The following is a 14,111-nucleotide window of genomic DNA, read 5'->3' as shown; positions in this document are numbered from 1 at the left end:
AAAGAAAACCCACACAGAGCAAACACAGATTCTCTCTGCTATCTCTCTGGGAGTTCAAAATGATCTCTTGTTTGACAGTTCTACTCTGTTCTCTGTTCTTGAGTTTTAAAATGTAAGATATTAGCTATATTAGATAAGTAGAGAGAAAATAATTCTATTGCATGATAAAGCTGAGTCACATTGTATGAGTCCCTCACTTTCATCATCCTGTATAAATCTTTCATCATCTTATAAAAATTCATGATCCATTGTTCAAATTATTTGTAGAAAAAAAGCAGATTCAAACATTTACATTTTGCCCAGCTTTTACCTCTTCAAAGGACACCAACATATATGAAACAGAAAACAATATAACCCACCTAGAATTGGCTATTAAGTCCAATAGAGTGATAGAGAATTAATCAATAAGTTTTTATTGAGCATCTACCATATTCTCAACTGTATGACAGAGCAGAAGACAGGGCCTGCCCGCCGTTTGATTATGATCTGTTTGAGGAAGAAAACAACAGGGCTGATGTTTCATGAACTGTAGTGACGTGGTAAACCATGGAGCACAGACACTATAGAAGTTTAAAAGAGAGAAACTTCTCCGATGGGTAGAATAGTAGGGGTTTTAAGCCTTGAGCTTATAAGGGAAGGAAAGGGAAACTATAGCAAGAAGAAGAAAATGAGGTGGCAAAAGCAGAGATTTCACAGCATCCAAGCCAGTGAAAACAGTCACACTAAACCAGAAGGGGTGAGAATCAGAGCTGAGAAAACTGGGTGGGGAAGAGTACCTGGGAGGCTTTGAAAGCCTGGCGGAGTGTAGACTGCCAGAGAGACACCCAAACTGTAGACTACAGAGAATCCATGATGGCTCTTACAAGGGAAGTGATGTGATGGAAGCAGCGCTTCATGAGGGCTAGCCAAGCAGCCATGTGAGGGATAGACTGAAGGAGAAGAATGTGGAGGCAGGGAATACAAGCAAAAAAACTGTTGTGGCAGACCAAGGGCAGGTGCTTAGGCACTGAGCTGTGGAGGTGGTGGAGGAAATGAAGGTGGGACAGATGTAATAGATATTGCTAAGGAGAATTGACAACACCCAGCGACTGACTTCAAAGCTGGGCGTGCTATGTCAAGAACGACTCCAGAGGTTTTGGTCTGATGGTCTTCAAGTAGGTCAGTAGAACTGACTGGGGGGAAGGTGATCTCTTTTATTCCTGTCAGGGTTGAGGTGACAGTGGGACAGCTAATGAAAAGGTTCACAGGCAGCTGGGAATGCAAAAGCCTGAGCTGCATCTCTGTCTACTTAGGGAAGGATGGATCATTCAGATGTGTTAAGGTAGCAGTGAGGAAACTCACACGTTTCAGGAAAGTTGGAGGTGAGGTCGACTTTAAGGGGAGAGTGGCAAGGAGAGAGAGAAACGCTTTGGAATAGCCATCGGGAGGATGAGGTCTAGGGCAACTGATGAAAAGAAAGTGGGTCAGAGATGCCTAGTTCTGTGCCTTCCTCCAGCCACACCTCTTCCCAGGGTTGGACAGAGGCACTAGAGTGGGAGAGTGGCACTGGCTGAAGAGGAGTATAAAGGAAATATGGAGAGGAGAAAGGGGACCCAGGACCCAGGAGAGGATGAAGTAGTCTCTAGGGCATGGAAGTATGGGAGAGGACAGATTTATTGTCATTAGAGATTGGAGCATGCTAAATTGCAAAGAAGGCGGTGACCGCTTCCTGGCGATGGAGGGGGCAGGCAAGGAAGGGGGGCCGTTCAGGTACGGCTGTGTTCCAGAGATATCTGTGGACCATGGGTATCTCCCTAAGATTGGCTCGCTTTGCCTTCACTCCAGGACACTAGGAAAGCCCTTCCTCCCACTCTCCAGACTCTAGCTAATAGACACCTCCAGGAACAGAAGTCTAGCAGCTAGTGGGGAGAGCAGACTTTGCTCATTAGAACTTGATCTGATCCATTTGCACTGTTAGCTCAAAGCTCCTGATTTGCTTCAGGGATGGTTTTCTATCATTTAAATGCCATGAACACTGACAGCAAAATAGCCCACTGGCTGGCTCCCCACTCTTCACACCTGCCAGGCCCAGCACCTGCAGCTTCACTTGGAGAGGACAAGGAATACCCATCAGCTCCTGTACAGGTGCTGGTGGGGTGTCCTCCAAGCCTGAAGGAAAGATGGGGTGTTAAAGAGGGGAGAGGTGAGCAAGATGATAGAGGTCCATTTGGCTACTGGATAGACCACAGCTGAATATCTCACTGGGAAGGAGGAGTAAAACCAGGTCATCTCCCTCCCTTCTCCATCTGGGTTTGGGCTACAAAGAGACACAAGCAAAGGCAAACACACATACACACACGCACAGAGAGACACACAAAGAGCTACACAGAGCAGAGGTGCATACACACAGCTGATCATAGGACATGTAGGTAACAAGCTTAGATACATGTAAGGGCACACCTGGACCTTCTCATTCAGGTGTGCCCCTACATGTCTGCACGCAGCGCTTTCTTTTCCATGGAGTACCCTTGTGTGAGCAGAGGCAGGCCCCTCTCTTCCAGGCCTCACCCCTTCCCCTTTGTGTTTTTCCAGGTCGTGACATGGCGAGCACCACTCTGCCTGGTTACCCCCCTCACGTGCCCCCCACTGGCCAGGGAAGCTACCCCACCTCCACCCTGGCAGGAATGGTGCCTGGTAGGTGACAATGCTGCAGCTGCCTAATTTAGGTGGGAGTAGCTAAACTGTGGGTGAGCTGCTGAGTGGTCTGTAATCTGAGGCTGGGGCTGGGGGAGACCCAACATCTCCTCCCCTGCAAACCACTGCTGTTCTATCCCTCTCTCTCCCTAGAGGCTGCAGCCGGGGTCCCTCATCCTCCGTCATGAGTAATCTGGGGAGGGAAATTGCAGAAGTGCTTGCAGTAGTGTGTGCACCCTTCTGTACGTCCTGGCCCCTCCGCAGTGCCCACCCACCCCAGCCTGTGCCCGGGAGCACGCAGCCTCAGCTCCACACTCAGTGCCCCCGCCTACCCCCAGCCAGCTGACACTGCTTGGAAGGGTCTGCCCTGGTTTCCATGGAAACTTGGAGCCAAGAACCATTTCCAGGGGCATGTCTGTCACTCAGACAAAGCCACCCTGGTCCACACCAACCCACAGGGAAGACCAGTGTCGAGAGCCGACCCCACCCCAGGGAGAGAAGGGAGTTATTCCCTAAGGAAAGAGGAACAGAAGACAGACTGTAGCAGGAACCAGAGAGACTGGCTTCAGAGAGAGACAAGCTGGAGCACCTCCACATCTCCTGAGAGGAGCCCTGGGCCCTCATTGCTCCTGGGGGCTCTGACCCGTCCCCATCTGAGAGGAGCTGGGTGTGGGCTGTGTGCATCAGAGAGACAGAGGCCATATTTGGGGCCTGGTGACTGCAGCTGGAGGTTGTGCTCTCCCCAACCCCTCACCCCAGATTGGGAGCTGGGCTTGAAGCCAAAGAGAGTTGAAGTTCCTATTCACAGAAGCACCAAAAAAACTCTTGTCTTAAAGAGGATGAGACTCACTGGGCCTGCTTCCTGTCCTGCTGGCTGCCCTCCGTGTGCCCCTTCCCTGAAGCTCAGCTCTCATGGGGGGGGAGGATAGAGTAGGGTGACTGGCCCCATTCCTGGACCGTTCATTCAGGGACAGCCCTGGGTAAGCAGAGGTGGATGTAGGGGGCTGGCCAAGAGGGAGATTGCTGCTGGGTGTTGTAGAATAGGGGCTGAAGGGAGTTGGAGGAACTGGGTAAGGAGAGCTGCTGGTGTGTGTGAGGGTATCCCTGCCCAGATTTGGGGTAGGGCGAATGGAAGTGTTAGGTACCAGGAGATTCTTCAGGGAAGGTTCCGGCAGTGAGCAGGTGGAGGCTGGAGGAGGTCTTAGAGAGGCGGGGGTGAGGGAGGGGGGAGTCTGCAAGGGGATGGGGATGAGGGGAGCCTCAGAGAGCTCATGGTGGCAAGGGGGGAGTCGTTAAACAGAATCTAGTGCTGATGAGGAAATTACACTTGTTTCATTAGCGATGGGGAAGGAGATAGCTCAGTTCCTCTTGGTCACAGTTGAGCTCAGAAGCTCATTATCCTGCTGCACGCATGCTTTCCCTCCTCGTCAATAAACAGGCTTTCCAGTGGCTGCATCCCCCACCCCCACCCCAGCTCCCTCTCCGAGAGGGGCCCCTTCTCCTCTACTTAACCCGCGGTTAGGGATCACTGTAAACAGTCTGGGGTCATCACACAGGAGAAAGGGCGAGGGGGAAACCCGGAGGCCTGGCCTTTCTACCGCGAAGGGAGGGAAGCAGCTTCCGACGGCTCCCAGCCCACGGGGCCCTCGGCTCACCGCTTGAGAACCGGCGGGCCGTCTACCTGCCTCCCGCCGCCTCCTTCACCTGCTGCGTGGCCCACCTATCAAATCTCTAGAGGGAAAGGAGGGAGGGGGGTGTTTCCCAGCAGAGCCCCCAACCCTAGTACTGGCACCGTGCTGAGATGCCATTCTCAGGACTTTCTGGGACAAAGTGTCCCGAGGGCCTGTCTTCGCCACCCTCCCCCGCTTCCACCCTGTGGGGCTGTGGCTCCTAGAACCAGAGTTTCCACTAAAGAGGCCCTGGCCCCCAACGCAGCGGCGTAGGCGCTCCTGGACCCGGAACAAACCCTTCCTGGGTGGCCCGGAGCGCCTCCGCGGGGGGAGCCCCAGGCGGGCACCGCCCCGCAGTTACCTCCACGCCGGTGTGCGAGGCGGGTCGGTGCTTTTGCGCGCGCGCGCGCGCGCACACACACACACACACACACACACACACACACACCATGGGCTCCCCCCATTTGGACCAGGTGGATTGTTCCGCCTCCACCCTGCGGTCTGCCCGCAGTGGGCATTACCCTGCCCGCTGCACCTGAACCTCGAGCCGGGGGAGGCCGCTGGCCGTGCACGTCGGGTCCGCCCTGGCGTTGCGCGTGTCTGATCCCCACTCCCTCGCCCTCCCGCAGGGAGCGAGTTCTCCGGCAACCCGTACAGCCATCCCCAGTACACGGCCTACAACGAGGCTTGGAGATTCAGCAACCCCGCCTTACTAAGTGAGTACGCCACCTGGCTGGCCGGCGGCTCAGCGCTTCCGTCCGCCCGCCGGCCAGCTCGGCAGTGCTGCTTCCGGACGCGGGTCCGACTCCCCGCGACCCGCCCTTTGGGTTCCCAGCCGGGCAGGCTCGTTAGCATAGCACTGAGGCCCCGGGATCCCTAGAGGACGCCCGCGCCTCCCACCCCTTCCTAACTCTCCCCTCCGCACCCTTCCCCGTCGCTGGAAGGCTCTGCGCCGCCCCCACCCTCGGGCCCCCTGAAGGTCCGCAGTCGGGCGGCGGCGGTCACCGATCGGGTCCCTCTCCCACCCGGTGAATGCAGCTCTCCTGGGGGCAACCAGCCCCGCAGCCCAGCCAATGCCTCCCTGCCCGGATCCTGCTAGACCCCAGCCCGGGGAGGTCTTTGCTTTGCTTTTCTTTCCTTTTTTGTTCTCCTGTTTGTCCTCTCACCCAGCCCATTCTTCTCCTGTGTTAACTTCCAGGTTCCCCTTATTATTATAGTGCCGCCCCCCGGGGCTCCGCCCCTGCCGCTGCTGCCGCTGCCTATGACCGCCACTAGTTACCGCGGGGACCACATCAAGCTTCAGGCCGACAGCTTTGGCCTCCACATCGTCCCCGTCTGACCGCCCACCCCGGAGGGAGGGAGGATCGACGCGACAAGAAGCCTCCCGGCCACCGCCCCAGACCCACCCCATCCCAGGACCCCTACAGCCCTTCACTTCACCCCGTCGAAGGCCGGACAGGACGGGTGGAGCCGCGGGCGGGACCCTCAGGCCCGGGCCCGCCGCCCCCAATCCCGCCCGCCGCCCCTCCCCGCCTGCCTGGACTGCGCGGCGTCGCGAGGAGGGCCCGACCCAGCTCATCCCCGCCTCGCCCGAGCCGACCCGGGAGCGGACCAGCCACACCGCCGGACTCTGGCCGGGCCCGCCGCTGCGCGGGGGACACGTTTCTGTGACACACAATCAGCGCGGACTGCAGCGCGGCCCAGCCCCGGAGCAGCCCGCCTCGGACGCTCCGGCGCCGGGAGGCTTCGCTGGGCAAAGGAAATTAAGAACAAAACGATGTTCTGCAGAAGGGGGAAGAGCCTCCTGCCAAGCCCTCGGGAAAGAGTCCGCACCCCGGGGCCAACCGGACTGCCCCCACCTGTGCCCTGCCCAGAAGGTGGAATGGAATGGGGGCGTGAGGGCCGGCTCTAGGGACAGGGGCGGGGGGGAGGTGGGGTTGTCAGGTGTTTCCAAGGTTGTGACCCAAGGCACGCAGGCCCCAGCAGCCCGCACCCACGGAGCCCGACTCTTGGCTCTCCCCTACTCCACCTGAACTGCCCAGTTCCCCAGGGCCCAGGCATCTCCTACTAGTGACCAGACTCTCAGCCCCGCCTTGCCCCTACCTCAGCGTCTCTTCCATCTGCCGACCTCGCACTTCCCCTCCTGCCCGTCCTTTTCCCAGCCCACGACGCTCTGCATCTCTCCTCCCTAACTCGCTGTCCCGCCGGAGGCTCTTCCGTGCCTGCCTCAGGACCAGTTTCCGCAGGCCGCGGCACTGGTCTTCCCCGAGCGGTTGCTTGATGCTCCCCCACTCCCCCGACACAGACTCTCAATCTGCAGGTGGTGGGAGCAGGGTCTGAGCTGGCGTGTGAGCTGCGCGGGGTGGAAGGTGGGGGGCTGCCCACTCCACCCCCTCCCACCCACCTCCAGCCTCCTCCTCTGGCAGAAAATGAACAGGGCCGCAAAAAGTCTACATTTATTTAATATGATGATCTTTGCAAAAGAGGAAAACGAAAACAAAAACCCAACAGGCTGCTGCTTTGTAGAAAGACGGTGTGTGTCGTGTGAAGGCGAACCCCTGTGTATATAACCCCGCCCCGTCCCGCCCCGCCGGGTAGAGTCCCAGTTGCCCGCCCGTCCTGCCTGTAGATACGCCCCGCTGTCTGTGCTGTGAGAGTCGCCGCTCGCTGGGGGGGAGGGGGGGACACAGCTGCACGCCCACTAAAGCACAGCACGTCCTGGGGGAGGGGGGCTTGTTTTTTCTGTTACAAAAAATTACGAAAGAAAAGAAATCTCTATGCAAAATGACGAACATGGTCCTGTGGACTCCTCTCGCCTCCGTTTTGTTGGCTATTTCTCTGTAATTCCCTGTTTTCGCTCTCTCCTCCTCATCTCTCTCCTCTGCATCTCTCCACTCTCCATCTCTCTTCTCTGCTTCTCTCTCCCTGTCTCTGTCTCTCTCAGTCTTCGTCTCTCTTGTCTCTCTCCCTCGGCCTCTCTCCCCAGCCCTGCCCTGGCTGCCTTGCCCCCTGAGACTAGATCAGAGGTGGCAGCTCCAGCCCCCAGGCTCGCCCCTCGCGGCTGTGCCCCGCGCGCCCTGGGGCGCCGGCGGCCGGGCCGCCCTGCCCCGTAGTTTCTCTCTCGGTAGCGGCGATGCGCCCTGCATGTCTCCTCACCCGTGGATCGTGACGACTCGAAATAACAGAAACAAAGTCAATAAAAGTGAAAAAATAATAAATAAATAAAAATCCTTGAACAAATCCGAAAAGGCTTGGAGTCCTCGCCCAGATCTCTCTCCCCTTCGAGCCTTTTTATTTGAAAAGGAAAACGAGAGAAGAGAATAGTTAAGGGAACTGCCGGTGCCCAGCCAGGCTCCAGTGGCCCGAGCTGGGCAGCGAGGGAGCCGAGGTTCAAACTCCGAGGCCCGTCCCATTCCAGTCCCTGTGGGGCTGGCGCGACAGGGGACCCAGACCCAGGACCCAGCCGAACCCTCGAAAGATCCCCCGATGGCTCTGGTCTACTTGGCCACTTTCAGCGCGTCGGTTCGTTTTGATTCTTTTCCTTTTTTTTTTTTTTTTTTTTTTTGCACATGACAAATAAATAATAATAATAAATAATAATAATAATAAAATTTTGTATGTCACTCCCCATGGCTCCAGGTTTGTCTCTACCTGTCTCTGGGACAGGCCTTCCCTCACACTGGTCGATCTCAAATAAACCCTCAATAATCCTCCCAAGGGCACTTCCATTGCGACCCCCCTGCCACCCCTTTGCTGGGACCCTCCTCCCACCCCTTTGCTGGGACCCTCCTCCCACCCCTTCGCTGGGACCCTCCTCCCACCCCTTCGCTGGGACCCTCCTCCCACCCCTTTGCGGACCCTCTCGTCGGCAGCCGGCAGCCGAAAGCCGGCAATGGCCCAGACGAGTGTGCCTGCCCCCCCCACCCCGCCCTCGGGGCGAGTTTTCGCTTCGCAAAACTTGAGACTACCTTCGAGTGAGTGATTTGGTCGCCCTACCTCTCCACCCACACCCAAACTTAGGGTGCAGGCTCTCAGAACGCGACGTCGGAGGCCCTCTCCGCATGGGTGGGGGGTTGTCTGCTGTCCTGTCTCCTTCCTCCGCGCCTCAATTTTTATCCCCCAGGCCGCACAGATACCACAGACGATTGCCACCAGTTTCCTCGCTGCTCATTTATTTCCGGGCCGGGACAGCGTCCAGCCCCGCAGAGACCGGGGAAGAACCAGAGGGCTCAAGCGACCTCGCGCACTCCCTGTTTCTGGCGGAGTCCAGGCCTGGGCGACCAACCGCTGGGATTGGTGCGGTCTGGGTGTATCTTGAGGGCGCACAGGCACCTATATTGTGGGTCGGTTGGTCGGTCGCCGGCTCCCATTTCTGTTGGTCTGCGTGGGTCTACATGTCCCTGTGTGAGTCTGGGGGTGGGGAAGTGGGAGAACTGTTGGTTTTTTCAGGCACCCTTACTGTTCTTGTGCCCGGGTGTCCAGTGAAGGATGATTGTCTGTCCCTGGGTCTTTCTGTTCCTGTTTGGGGGAGAAATAGAGTGATTGTCCAGGATTGTCCAGGCTGCTTCTGAGATACTTGGAAGGGGTTTGCTCTCTGTCCCTTCAGCAACCTCCCAGTTCCAGCCGTCCCACAAAGGCCACGGCCTCCACCTGTTCTCCGCCCTTGGATACTTTCCTTCGCTGCCCCTGGGAAACCTTCCCAGCTCAGCTTCCATCTCTGTCTCCTCCCACTTGAAAGCCTTTTGAAGTTCTGAGCTGCCAGGGGTGGCTGGGCAGCTGCAAGCAGAGCCTAGAGGCAGACCTAGGAGTGACCTTTCCCACTGGCTGTGGGCAGTGTCTCCCAGGCACCTCCTTTCCACCACGATTCCAACAGGCCTGTCTTTCCCCAACCCTATTTGCCCAGCCTACCCACATCATGACACTGCAGAACCCCCAACAAATCAGCAAGCCCCTAATCAAGTCCATCCCCTTCCTTCTCCCTCCCCACTTGTGTCTCCTCCCTGTTCCCATCTTAGCAAATGACAGTCCCACCTTCCATCCCGCCCAGTGCTGCTCCTTTTAATCACCAGTCTCTTAGAAGAGTGGTCTTCAAACTTCTTTGATCATACACCCTATCAGTAAAAAGAAGTCAATGTGTACTTGCAATATAAGTATATTTACTTGTTTACAAATTCCATAAATGTACTACTAGACTAACATATTATGAATCTTATAAGACATAAAATAGAAAAAGGATGAGATTGGAATACATAGAAATTCCAGTGTTCTCTTCTCATGCATAAATAATCTTGCTCCCCCTGGAAGATGTGCACCCCACTTCAGAGAGCCTGCTCAGAACCCATGAAAATCCAGCATGGCAGAACTCCTGATTATTGCCTGGTGCCCAGCGAGTGAATTCCTGGAGGTTGTCAGGGCACTGGGTTGGCCCAGTCAATGCTGCGCTCATCACGTAGAGCAGGCTATCTGGCCCCCACTGCCTGGCTTTGCCTCCAGGTGCCCCCAGAATGGGAGCCCTGGCCTGCTCATCAGATTGGGAGCCAGGGCCTCTTACCGGGGTCCCACCAGAACTTCTTACCTTCTGTTCTATTTCTGGTCTCCTTCATACCACATTGGACAGTGAGGATCCACTGTCAACAGTAACCACCACGGCCCGGCTTTCATGCTGTGTCACTCCTGGGGTGCTGATTTCTGCTTGGAATCAGCCTGAGGGCCCCCAAAACATGTTCTACAATCTTTGACCAGTTGCCTGTTCTAACTGCAGTCCCATTTACCCACCCCAAACACAAACAGGGCCTATTCTCCAGCTTCGTTTTTCCTCAGAACTCACCTAATTCTGACTCTGCTAGCCCTGTCCCCCCACCCTACTCCCATAGAGTTCCCAGCTGAGGTTCACCAAGTATGACAGTTAGAAACTGTCCCGGGTTGAGGGAACAGCAGGAGCAAAGACATGGAGGCATGGAAATATACCAGACAAAATGTGGCTGGAGTATCACCTGCCTGGAGAAAGACAGAGGGGGTTGGGAGAGGTGACAGGAGATGAAGCTTAAAGGTAGTTGAGAGCCAGGACACTAGAAATGTCCAAATGGTATCCATCACTTGACAGCTACTTTAAGGAAGCTGCCCCACTCACACCCCTTCCTGCCCATGTATCCACCAATAACTCTGTTACTAGAATTGGACTCATGCACAAATCCAAGCTAAGCCAATTAGTCCCCCCTCTCTCAGGACACAGAACTAGGAAGTACAGAGAGAAAGAGGCCATTTACCATGAAAGTCAAAGCCCAATGGAGGCCCTGAGGGGACTCCCCAGTCTTCTTCATCTCAGTCAAGGACAACTCCATTCTACCAGTCACTCAAGCCAAAGCCCCAAATCTTCCCTGACTCCTTCTGTCTCTCCCATCACAAATCTGATCCACCAGCAAAACCAGACAGTTCTACCTTTAAAAGATCCAGAATTTGACCACTTCTGATGATCTGCACTCTACCATCCCAGTTCAAGCCAGTATAATCCTTCACCTCGATTTGCAAAAAAAGTTCTAATTGGCCTTCCTGTTTCCGTCTTTGCCCCACCTACCCCAGCCTACTCTCTCCCCATCAGCAGAGTGATCCTCCAAAATGTAAAGCAGAGCATGCTCCTCTGCTCAGAGCCCCCCAGAGGCTCCCCTTCTCCCTCAGAGTCAAAGTCAGAATTCTAAAACTGATCTATAAGGTCCTGTATGTTCTGTGTCCACCCTGTCGCCCCACCTCCACCCCTACAACCACCCCCAGCTCACTGTGCTCTGAGCCTGTTGCCCTCTGTGCCGCGCTTCGCCTACACCAAGCATGAGCCTTCTCAAGACATCAAGACATTTGCCTTTTTTTTTTTTTTTGGCTGCACCATGTGGCATGCGGGATCTTAGTTCTCTGACCAGGGATCAAACCCGTGCCCCCTGCAGTGGGAGCGCGGAGTCCCAACCACTGGACCACCAAGGAATTCTCAAGACATTTGCTCTTTTTTTTTTGAGGTTTTTTTTTTTTTTTAATTTATTTGGTTGCGCCGGCTCCTTAGTTGTGGCATGCGAACTCTTAGTTGCAGCACGCATATGGGATCTAGTTCCCTGACCAGGGATTGAACCCGGACCCCTTGCGTTGGGAGCGCGGAGTCTTAACCACTGCACCACCAGGGAAGTCCCAAGACATTTGCTCTTTTTTTTTTTTTTTAAGGAAGAGCATCCAGGGGGCTTCCCTGGTGGCGCAGTGGTTGAGAATCTGCCTGCTAATGCAGGGGACACGGGTTCGAGCCCTAGTCTGGGAAGACCCCACATGCCGCGGAGCAACTAGGCCCGTGAGCCACAACTACTGAGCCTGCGCGTCTGGAGCCCGTGCTCCGCAACAAGAGAGGCCGCGATAGTGAGAGGCCCGCGCGCCGCGATGAAGAGTGGCCCCAACTTGCCACAACTAGAGAAAGCCCTCGCACAGAAACGAAGACCCAATACAGCCAAAAATTAATTAATTAATTAATTAATTAATTTTAAAAAGTAACAAATGTTCAAGTACAATTGGTGTCTTTAAAAAAAAAAAAAGAAAGAGCATCCAATATTTTTATTTTTTTAATAAATTTATTTTATTTATTTATTTTTGGCTGCGTTGGGTCTTCATTGCTGTGCGCGGGCTTTCTCTACTTGTGGAGAGCAGGGGCTACTCTTCATTGTGGTGCACGGGCTTCTCATTGCAGTGGCTTCTCTTGTTGCGCAGCATGGGCTCTAGGCACGTGGGCTTCAGTAGCTGTGGTGCGCGGGCTCAGTAGTCGTGGCGCACGGGCTTAGCTGCTCCGCGGCATGTAGGATCTTCCTGGACCAGGGCTCAAACACGTGTCCCCTGCATTGGCAGGCGGATTCTTAACAACTGCACCACCAGGGATGCCCAAGACATTTGCTCTTGATGTGCCTTTTCCCCCTAGCAGCCCCATGACTGGCTCCCCAACTTCCGTAAGATCTCTGCACACCCCTTCCACTTGAAACTGTCCCTCCCCCATCCTGTGTAGTTCTTATGGGACTGTCAATCAGAACGCCCCATCAGCTCCTGACCATAGATGTGGGCCTGAGACCTATGTCTGGCCAATGGGGACCCCATATCCCAGTTCAAAGCACATAGATTTCAAGCTAGGAAGAGTCCTCTTAGAAGGCTTTTTATTGGGGACTGGAAGAGAGAGGGTCTCTTCTTCCTTTGGATTGTGAGCTGCAACAATGAGGGCTTTGGACCCCTAGGGACAGCTCCCCACCATGTGGAGAGTCTCTGCCTGAGAGCTCAGTGCAGTCACATTCAGAGTCAAGCAGGGACATGCAGAGCGGAGAGGGAGACAGAAGGAGAGCTCTGGCGGTATCATTCAAGACTTGGAGCCAGCTAGGCCTAAAGCAAGGCCACTTTGGGACTTCCAGGGTCGTAAGCCAGTACCTCCTCCTTTTTTTTCACTTAAGCAAATGTGTTGGGTGTCTACCAATTGTAACCCAAAAGTTCTGACTTAAACAGTTCTGGGGGGCATGGATGCCCTGTTAAGAACTTTGAATTTTTTTCTATAGGCAAGGAGAGTCATGGAAAGTTTTTGACCAAGAGAGAGTGGCGTAATAGACCAGCATTTCTGGAGGAGCTCTCTGTCCGTAATGTGAGGAGTGGGATGCGAAGAGAGACAGTGGGTATGGGGAGACCTGTACGAGCCCACGACAATGGTCCAGGCAAGAGATGATGGGGTCCATGCTAAGGATTAGCTCAGGGAGGACACTGACTTAGAGACACAACAAGGTTAGAATTTTAAGTAAAAGAAAAAAAGTACAGAACAGTGGACACATTGTGTGAGAAAGAGGGAAAATAAGGATTTTAACACATTGGCTTATATATACATAAACATTGAAAAGATTAATAATCTAATAAAAAATGGTTTTCTCTGAACAGGGAACAGTGTGGATGGGGACTAGGTAAGGGTGAGATTTCTGTGAGTACACTTTTCTTAATGTAGTTTTGAGTTTAAAAAAGTTTAAATTAAAAAAAAAGTAAAGAGACAACCAGCTCCTTGACACATATAAGCATGATTGTTTGATGAATAAGCTAGATTTTGCTTTTTTTGTTGCATGACTGAGGGAAAGACCATTGGATTTGGTGAATAGGGGCCACCCGGTGACCAGAAACCTAGTGCTTTCTGAAGGTGGAGGGAGAGCTGCTGGGGGAGGGGTGGCTGAGAACTGGGGAAGTAGATGGAGGCAGAGTGTAAACAATTCTTTAGAAAAGTTTGGAAGGGAAGGGAACACAAGAAGGGTCAGGAGATGCTGCAGTCAGTGAGCTCAAGGGAGGGTCCTTTCAGGCTAAGGGCTATGTGCCCGGGCCTGCGGGCTGAGCAGAGGGTGGAGACTGGGGGGGGGGAAGAGGGGCTGTTCAGAGATGGACTGAGGGGCTTATGGAAAGAGGCCTGAAAGAATGGGGTGGAGGCATAGGGGTGAGGGGTGGGGAGGAACCGAGAATTCTGCGGGGAGAGGCAGATCATGAGGGGTTAGGAGCTCCTATCGCTGCTCAGAGAGAGTGCAGGAGACACAATTGCTATCTGCTGAGAGTGGGGGGAGCAGGGCTGGGCCCTGCCTTGTGGAGGGTAAAGAGTTGTGGAAGAATCTTTCTGGGAGATTTAGAAGGTAGTCTGTGAGAGCAAAAGGAGTACTTTGCCAGGCTGCAGCAGGGAGAGCACACATGGGTGGTAGATCCTTGCCTTGATCCAGGGCTCCCCTTGCCCTGGCTGGCTCCATC

At 54.5% G+C, this 14,111-nt stretch overlaps 1 protein-coding gene across 7 annotated transcripts in view; it reads left to right on the top strand.

Annotated features, from left to right (window-relative positions):
- PAX2 (paired box 2) overlaps window positions 1-5,683 on the top strand; it is a 77,757-nt gene extending 72,074 nt beyond the window's left edge. For 2 of the 7 annotated variants that reach the window (XM_061205957.1, XM_061206096.1), the window contains 3 exons: window positions 2,572-2,673; window positions 4,973-5,059; window positions 5,561-5,683. In XM_061205957.1, coding sequence (XP_061061940.1) covers window positions 2,572-2,673; window positions 4,973-5,059; window positions 5,561-5,682 — 311 coding nt within the window. In that variant the 3' untranslated portion in view covers window position 5,683. Of the gene's footprint in view, window positions 1-2,571; window positions 2,674-2,826; window positions 3,128-4,972; window positions 5,060-5,541 lie in introns of those variants that run through there. The other 5 variants (XM_061206023.1, XM_061206257.1, XM_061206176.1 and 2 more) reach the window with 4 other exon arrangements.
- The last annotated feature ends 8,428 nt before the right edge of the window (window positions 5,684-14,111 follow it).

This window comes from Eubalaena glacialis, chromosome 1 (assembly GCF_028564815.1).
Source record: "Eubalaena glacialis isolate mEubGla1 chromosome 1, mEubGla1.1.hap2.+ XY, whole genome shotgun sequence".
Taxonomy (NCBI): Eukaryota; Metazoa; Chordata; class Mammalia; order Artiodactyla; family Balaenidae; genus Eubalaena; species Eubalaena glacialis.
This window is presented reverse-complemented; position numbering and strand designations above follow the sequence as displayed.